Raw genomic sequence first — 9,192 nt, 5'->3', positions numbered from 1 at the left:
AAGATCAAACACTGTTTACCTGACTGCTTTTAACACAATCTCAGCTGTGTGAATGAAGAGTAAATATTTTATTTTGATATACCGTATTGACATATTGGACCTAAAATCACAGTAAAAAAAATCTGAATATGAAAAAAAAACACCTTTTTCATACATTGCAAAGCAAATACAAAGTGTCATTGTCAGAAGAGTGCATAAATTTACAAGAAAAAGTGTTAAATAAGTCAAAACTAACACACTGCAACTTGTATAAGTAACTTTAATCTGTTTACGTGTTAGATTAGTTGTTACTGTTATATAAGTGGTTATATAAAGGGTATAGAAGGGTAACACTTTCCTAACATGTTACTAGCACCACTGACTATATATGAAAATATGTTGGTCCCAGAAGCTTGAGGAGAGGTTTCAAACTTGAATCAGGCTTGGATCTGAGAAAAATGTCAAGTAAATCCAAAATGACTCTTTGAATCACCTGTCCGTTCCACAGCACTGTCCACGTCAAACAGTCTGCGGATTAGAGATGCAGTGGAACACTTGATGAGGTGCCGAGTGTCTTTCCAGGCACAGACTTGGAGAACTGAAGGTCCAGTTCAACACTTGTGCAGAGTCCGCTAGGGGAAAGGTTTCCTGTGTGTGTTAGATTCCGTCCGAAGGGAATACAGGAGCACACATAACTGACATAACCTGATCTGTCGGTAATTTAAGAAAATATTATCAACTGAAGCAGAAGTGTTAACACATGCAGTCATTCGTCTAAATCCCATCATGTTACGTGGGGTGCCATTTAAAGCAAAGTGAAAATAGTATTTAAAAAAATAAGAATTTAGCTGTTTTGTATTTAATAGTATCCTAAAATGCAGATAAAACAGAACACTTTCTGAAAGTGGAGAAATAAACTTGATGGCCTTATCGTCAGTGATGCAACTTATGATATGGTTAGCAAGTGTGACCGCAGATCAAGCAGTAGTTTTTGCATCATTAGCAAATAAAGTACGCTTGAAGGAAATGCTAGCTGTGTGTGCATTTTGTGTGTGAGAAATAGAACTCAGGCTGTATAATGAATTACACAGTGGAAGAAAGAAAAAAAGGTTGTTGAGAGGCATTACAAACCTATATTATTGAATCAATGTGATGCAATATGACATGTAAATGCAAAAGAATGTTTGCTTAGGAGTGTGTTTTTGTGTTCCCGTGTGACTGTAAGTGAAGTACCTCAAAGACGGATGCAATGAAATTTACTTTCAATGTCGATTACCACTGGGATCCACAACTTTCTTCCAAATTTATTGTGTAGCATTTCAGAACGCTATTGCCTCCTTCTGTTCTGTTGAGTTCATTTGAATTTGAATGCTAAATGTTGCAAGCTCAAACTGCTGTGTGACTCTGTCTTTAACTCTGTCTTTAACATGGTTCCACAAAGGGCAACAAATTGGCCTCTTTGACTTCCCACTTTGGAAGTTATTGGCTAGAGACCTGTGGCTATTCAGGCAGGTGTTGCCAAGTCATGTCTGGTGTGAACCACTAGAGTGTGTTTGTTGGAGTATCATTTTTGTTTTGTTCCAAAGATGTGGTTTTGCAATTGTTTTGCACATTGCTTTCCATATGAGAAAATAATTTGCCCTTCATCTTACCGTCATTTGTCAGATGACCTTTAACTTTGAAGAGGAGCCGGAGTTCTAATGTACCGTTTTGAAAAGAAATGAGTGACACATCACCACCACTTATCCTGTCACCGGTGTTTCCTTCAGCCAAAGTGTTAACTCGATTGACTCCATGTGCTTCTTCATGTTCTTGCCCTTGATGAGAGGTCAAAGATGCTGATATCAGGAGGGTGGTGAACATGTGAGTGACTTCTGATCAAATGTTAACTGGACGTCTAGAGTCAAAGCAAAAGAGGGCTGTTGGGTAAACTCAAGAGTGTAGGCGTTGGGTGTCTGATTCCACTGCTAATCTGACTGTTATTGTTGTAACACTGACTTCCACTGAAACACTCGCCGGTTCAAATCATGGTGGGAAGTGTGCTCTCTGGCATCTTTTCTACAATCTCAACAATAGACAATAAAAACACAGACGGCAGAGTGAAGAAAAACACCTGTCTGATCACCTCTCATCTGTTTCCTCCATTAAACATCTCCACGAATAACAGACTACTTCGTGTAAACTCTTCAGAATCAGAATACCTTCCTGTGTTTAAACTTCTCCAAATACCTGCGTCCACTTCTGTGGAGTGACTCCAAATGCTCAGAATACCAGGTTTTGTTTTCCATATGCTGAAACCAATCGATTCAAGGTTTCCTGCGTTGAAGTGAACTCTGGGGATTTGGCTTCGGAAAAGCTTTAGCACCAATAAAACACATGCACACGGCCACAGCAGGTATTTCTATTGAACCCAAAACCTGATAAACACTCAGATTATTACGCAACACAGAGGGGGAAAAGAACGGAATAGTGTTTGTGACTGAATCCTGCCGTTAAAACAATATAAGAAACATTGACATTATGACAAACCATCCATTGTATGAGCCGATATGAGACTGTAGATGCAGTTCAATTGGTTTCCTGCGGAGGTGGCCTCCTGGCTACTTCCCTGTTGAGCTATTGAGGGCATGTCCAACCGGGTAGAGTGGACCTTGGAATGCCCTGGTGTTTCTCAGGACAGGGTGGTCTGGGCCACCAAACTAAGCTGTAGAAATTGGTGAATGGGATGGATCAAGATGAATGACAGTAAAGATTGTGAGCTCAGGCCATGACCTTGTTAAGTCTAGCACTGGTTCTTCAATGTAGAAAAACTCTCAGAGAGGAATAGGTCTGATACACTATAGCTTAAAGAGAGAATTTAATCTTTAAAAATAAAAATAATTCTAATGACTCAAAGTACCATTAAGTATCTTAAATCTCCGTTCAAGGACTTGTGATGATTTTGACCAACACTGGTTTCCACAACAAACAAAAGCCGACGTGGGAACATCTCAAATCTCTGTCTAATGATTTATCCGATCGTGCCCTTATTACATTAATAAAGAACGATACACACATCGTGAACATCTGGATGGACGATCACCCTGCCGCAGCTTCACCCGCAGGACCTGTTGAAATACCATCCTCCTATTTCCATTAATTATAGAGGACCCATTAGGTGACTGGTGTATTTATCTTCTTGTAAAAATTGAGGTTTTGCACAATGGTGAAAACATTTTCTCTTCTTCGTCCACTTTAAATTGTGATTTCTCTTCCAGAGCCGGGATTCAACTAAGACATTTAATCTCAAATAAAACATTAGTTTGATGTTAGAACTTACTCATGTTGACAATAGGACAATAGGACTAGAAAATGATATTCTTAAAATAAGAAAATAAATGAATTAATGAACTGAAGCAAGCTGTAGTAGTGCAAGCTTTATGTAGAGGACCCTCACCCCAAATATTTGCTAGCGATCACATGTGATGGTTTCTAAAACAAGTACAGCATTAGATATTTTTCCAAGTACATGTGTCTCCCATAATTTCAAATGTATTTTGTTAAGGAGTTAAACGCATTTTATTATTATTTTTAAATGATGATCAAAAATACAGACCAGATCTGCTGATGCCTCGATAAATTTATATCACGTCACATGTCACAAGTCACACAGCAGCAGCCAACATGAGCTGCAGCACGGCAGCTGTGGTGATAAAATCAATAAAATGTGTCAAATTCTCAGAAATAATGCCGATGTCTTCTACAGAAGCGAAACTGTGGTCTATGTGTTTCAGATCTGATATATTTGGTCACACCAACATTTCCTGAAGAGATTGTGGCAAGACAAACAAAAAGCATTTTAACTCATCAAACTAAGTAATATATATATATATATATATATATATATATATATATATATATATATATATATATATACTTGAATATATGTATTCTAGTAACAAATACCACTAAAAACAAAATAAAAGTGGTCTTGTGCTGTTTTCAAGAATACTTGAATCTATCTTACCATATTTCCATGTTCACATTAATATAAATGTATTATATAATTTAAATAAATTGGGGACAGTCAAGCGTTTTGAGTGAACAACATACACATTTTGAGGATATAATCCTCGTATCCTGGTCAAAATATCTGGGGACATTGTTGTGCAACTGGTTCATCTTTCATAAGAACATAAGAAGAATGAAAAGACGACAGTTCAGAAAGCATGATGATATTTGATGGATTTAGAAATGAAGAGACGATAATTCAAAATCGTCATTTTACATAATTTTAAGATTTGCCGACGGTGACATATCTGAGGAATGTTTTGCTCATCTACAAAAGATTCCTCATCTACAAGTCTCAAACTTCAGCATTTACTCATGTCATTCATTGTCATTTCAGAATCAGAATCAAATTTATTGCCATGGTCAGTGGGGATCCCACCAACTAGGAAAGTGCTTCCGAATAAAGTGCTGTCAATAAAAAATAAAAAATAAAAAACGCTTGGTCCTGTTCATGGTTGCAGGTCACTGGGGCTGAGGCAGGAATACAGCCTGGACAGGTCACCAGTCCATCGCAGGCCACACACACCATTCATACACACACGCACATGCCTAGGGGAAATTAACCTAGTGAACAGGTCTCTGGGCTGTGGGAGGAAACCAGAGTACCCGGAAAAAAAGGCCACCGGTCCGACCTGGGAATCAAACTTGCGATCATTTAAAGACGTAAGGTCCAACTATTAGCTAAATGCTTCTGCTGTCTTCTGTCACCTTCAGGTAGATGATGTCAGTGTCTCTATTTATCAGGTACCTCACAATGGTTTTCAAACTTTTATAGTCCATTCCAAAAACTGCCATCAGTTTCAGTTTGAGAGGTGACTCCCTGTGAAAATAGTTGCGTCCCTCGTCTAGACTTGCGGAGAGATCAGTCAGCCAAATATTTTTCACTTGACTGCCAATCAAAAGTGGAAACTGTCATTGCTCCTTAAGCTTCACGTTTCAAACAGCTGTTTTCTTAAATCACATTCAAAAGGAACTAATGGTCACATTGAACCGACTCGTTTTTCTTTTCTCGAACATTTCTGACAGGAGCAAAAGTGACAGGCAGTTTCCTTCATCTTCGTGCAGGTTCATAAAACAGCAGCCGACACAGTGATCCCTTTTTCCTCCCAGTGACCTGCTGATGGTTTTCCATTTCTACAGTAGCCCACTGGTAATTCACTTGAAATTCCGCGTCTAACGGGATTTGCAGCAGACTGTGGCATGATCGCAACAGCATTTATAGGTTAATATAAATTTTGGATCGGAGCATATCAACCCTGTCCTTTTTTCCAGATCGTCAAATTGCAAAAAAAAATAAAATAATAATAATATAACTATAAGTGTGGGAAAATGCTCTACTATTTTGTGAATTTTGGCTACTTTAGATAGCACAAACTTTCTATCTACTGTAGAAGCTAGCTTGCGTCTCATTTGCTGATTTTGAGTTAAAACAAGGAAATCATGTTCAGCTGTCTGACAGCACAAGAAACTCAGGTGTCAGCACAACCGGAGGGAGACTTCCTTGATAAAGCAGCATATAAGTGTCAACCACACTGTGGTGTGTTGATGACAGCAGCTGCACAATGGTGAAATGGAAGACTTTGCTGGTTGTCCTTGTCATGGCAGTGTTTCTGGATGAACATGGTATGATCAAACACCTTCACTGAAAATGTTGTGCGATGTTCATGGTTATTGTGTCTTTACAGTCCTGGCAATGACGATCCATGGAGGTCGAGGTGCTTCTCCACAAAGCAGGCCGTACATGGTGCTGCTTAAACGAGTGAAGGACGGTGACGTAGTCTCACACTGTGGTGGTTTTCTCCTCAACGAATACTTCGTACTCACTGCTGCCCACTGCAAAGCTAAGTAAGTCTGATGGCTCAGCGTGAATAGGTGTTGCTCTAGTTCCTCTGTAGGTGAGGGCTGAAACCTGTTAGCACTACCACAGGCAAATTATCGGCCAAACATAGATACTCACAGAAACTCACTCTTTCACCATGAGACAATTTAGAGGCTTTCTTCTTGTTCATCCATGGCCATATAACGTGAAGAAGAAACGGTTCTGGGATAAAACAAACTTGAACAAATTGAAATATTTGTGTGCGTGTATGAATGTTTGTCAACATGTGAAGCCTATATCGGCTCCTTATGTCTGCCTATTAGTTACAATAATAAATTACTATAGAATACATGAAATGCTTTCAGGAGCTACACTGCCATACTGGGGCTTCACAACTACTGGGAGAGTCACGGAACACAGAGAATCCCTGTGAAAGTAGCACTGCCATTTGAGGAGTACGAAGGAGGAACTCAGCACGACTTAATGCTTCTGCAGGTAACATAGTTGCACACATATAGCCAATAGCATAATAAGTGATTAATAACAGTTTTGGGGCGTCTTATTCGGCCTCGTTGTTTCTAGCTAAGTGCCAAGGCAAACTTCAGCGAAACAATCCAACCCATCACATTTGCATGTCAACTGGAGAAACGCCTGCCGCAGTCATGCTCAGTCGCCGGCTGGGGCAACATCAAAGCCTTCTCTGGATCAAGTCAAATGTACCCCATACTCCAGGAGGCCAATGTGACCCTGGTTGAGAATGCGTTTTGTGCAAATGGAAACTTTTACTGTTCGGGGAGTGAGACTGGACCTCGACAGGTGATCTTCTAGGTCATAATATGGCAGTTATGGATTCGTGTTCTTGAAACATTAATTATTATTCCACTCCTTTCAGGGTGATTCTGGTGGTCCACTGGTTTGCCAAGGTGAGGCCTACGGCGTGATCTCTCAATTGTACAGACTGTCTGTAGATAAGCCTCTCTACACCTATGTCAAAATCTCTGACCATTGCAAGTGGATCCGTTGTAACATGAAAAAATATCACTGAATAAAATTCATTTCCTGCCTGCACAATTGTTTATGGAATGTTTTTTTTTTTTTTTTATGAGAGAATGTTTATCGTATAGACAGCTACATTTATGATCAGTAATATTAATGTAGGTTTGTAGCAGATCAAATTGACCAGATTTATTTATTTAATGAAAGCCTTACTTAGTACAAAAACGCCAACCGAATTGCATGAGGATAGACTAGAAGGCAACACTGCACCCTGGTGTACAAAGTGTAAAAGTGCGCTCAAAGGACATTCGGTGGTTTAACAAGAATAATAATATTGAGTTGTTAAACAACAACAACAAAAAAAAAAAAAAACACATTTTGTTTGAGGTATTCGTTTCCTGTGTTTGTAAGGAAGCAGGATGTAAGGATGTATGTAAGCGTTCCTTTCATATTGATTCTCCGCGCTTGTTTTCCTTTTTATTTATTATTTCTTTGTTTTTATTTTATTTTCTTTACTTATATTACTATTTTATTTTTTATATTTAACCCCCCCCCACACACACACCAAAAAAAAGTATAGAAATGTATTGTATTGATTTATTTTTCCATTTAAGTGATTCATGACGTCACCACTTGGCTTTATTCTAAAAAGCGTAACTACTTCTTTCCAAGTCCTGTGTCACGTTCCTCCAACACACCCTAGAGCTTCTTGTGTCAGGTGAGTGCAGCGTTTAGCTAACTTTTAGCATGAATGCAAATGTGAACAACTATTGCGCCTGGGTTTGTTCGCCTCAAATGTTTCCTTCCTGTCGCCCTTTTATAAATTTGGATGCTCAACTGCTTATGAAACCCTTCATATTTCAAATATATATTGGTTGCATGCAACCATTGAGCTGCCACTTGGGTGTTAAAGGCAGTATTAGCGAGGTAAAGGCTTGCTGACCCAGTTTATAAAAAAAAAACAAAAAAAACAAAAACAAAACCAACACATGTATTTAACAGTCTACGAGCTTCTTGTCAGTAGGTTGTGGACTGTTCTGTTTGTGTTGGTTGGCTACTTAAAGTCAGGGTAACACAGGGTAGACGTCCAAGTCAGAACAGAAACTTTAAAATACGTTTGGTATCCCAGCTGTTAAGACGGCGGTGGATCGTCATGATAAACTTGTCATTTACAAATGTGGCGGAAATTACAAACAGTTTAATCATCTTTGATTCACACTATACAGATTATAGTTTTTCCAGGAAAAAGGGGAAAGTACTTAAAAATGAAAGCAGATTCCCCTGAATTGATAACACAATGAAAAAAAAAGTTATTTTTTATTTTTTTTTTATATATTTTGCAGCTCAAGTGCTTTTGTAGTTCTAGAACAAGAACAAACAAGTCAGAGAGAAAGTCAAAAATCATTTTGCTGCTTTATTTGTGTTGCTAAATGATGGAATGTCTGTAAATGAATACAATTTAACCTGACAGTCTGTTTGCCTTTTCATTAACACTCTCTGTGTGGTACAAGAGAGTAGCAACAAGCAGAAAAAAAAGATCTTAGGTTCAATCTGCTTTTCCTTTCATAATATTGTGAAATAGTCACACAACAGAGTGATGTGAGCTTTCTACTAACACATAATAACAGAGATCGCGCTCGCTCCAGTGATGTCACTTCCTTAAATCTTAAAATTGAGGGTGACACGTGATCGTGATCTTGCTTGTCAGCGTCTTGATGAAATAGACTGAAATAGGACTAGGTAGGTTCCTGCAGGCCTACTCGAAGTTGTCGGATGTGCATGTGTGTACATACATTTATTAAAGAGCATTGTATGAACGTGGTCAGCCGGAGTGTAGTTCCTGTGGTTGAACTGTAGGGGGCACTATAGGTGTCTCATAACAGACAGCACACTTTCTGAATTGTGATGAGAGGTTTGATGGTGTGCATTGTCATGTTCCCCCTGTTATTCACAGTCCTGGCCACATGGCATTGTCTAGCAAAAGACTTACTCTCCATTTTGTTTCTTTTTGTTTCTTTTTTTTTCTACATGAGTGATTGTGTGTTAGTTATGGGGCTGTATGTACATATTTTACCATCAATAAAAGCCCATTGTAAAGAGGCAAGTTACAAAATGCTGCATTGTACCTTTAAGAGGCAAGATCGCATTGTTATTCTCGGATTGTTCGCTTGTCGACTGTGGAGGTGGACAGATAGTAGTTGTGGGGGTGGAGTGTGGGGTAGAAGGAAGGTGTGGGAGCGAGTCTACTATAATATATAAGTCTCGAGGGGGCTGTGTGGATGCGAGATGGAGGCATGAGAGGGATTGCGAAGATGTGTGTTTGTCCCGTGCCTTCTCCCCAGTCCACT

General features: G+C 39.0%; 1 protein-coding gene across 1 annotated transcript; it reads left to right on the top strand.

The window, feature by feature from the left end:
* The first annotated feature begins 5,551 nt into the window (after positions 1 to 5,551).
* On the top strand, positions 5,552 to 6,905 carry si:ch211-212d10.1 (mast cell protease 1A). Its single transcript, XM_053852517.1, has 5 exons — positions 5,552 to 5,652; positions 5,715 to 5,874; positions 6,214 to 6,343; positions 6,431 to 6,664; positions 6,741 to 6,905. The coding sequence occupies exons 1-5, from the start codon at positions 5,592 to 5,594 to the stop codon at positions 6,891 to 6,893; spliced, it is 738 nt and encodes a 245-aa protein (XP_053708492.1). The 5' UTR covers positions 5,552 to 5,591; the 3' UTR covers positions 6,894 to 6,905.
* Positions 6,906 to 9,192: the final 2,287 nt, after the last annotated feature.

The sequence above is a fragment of the Synchiropus splendidus genome, chromosome 1, assembly GCF_027744825.2.
Source record: "Synchiropus splendidus isolate RoL2022-P1 chromosome 1, RoL_Sspl_1.0, whole genome shotgun sequence".
NCBI classification, from domain to species: Eukaryota; Metazoa; Chordata; class Actinopteri; order Syngnathiformes; family Callionymidae; genus Synchiropus; species Synchiropus splendidus.
Note: the sequence above shows the minus strand (reverse complement) of the source record. Positions and strands in the feature narration are given on the sequence as shown.

Coding starts and splice junctions, on each gene's coding strand:
- si:ch211-212d10.1 (XM_053852517.1), top strand. CDS start 5,592: ATGGTGAAATGGAAGACTTTGCTGGTTGTCCTTGTCATGGCAGTGTTT. Junction 5,875..6,213: donor GCTGCCCACTGCAAAGCTAA/GTAAGTCTGATG, acceptor AAATGCTTTCAG/GAGCTACACTGCCATACTGG. Junction 6,344..6,430: donor ACGACTTAATGCTTCTGCAG/GTAACATAGTTG, acceptor CGTTGTTTCTAG/CTAAGTGCCAAGGCAAACTT.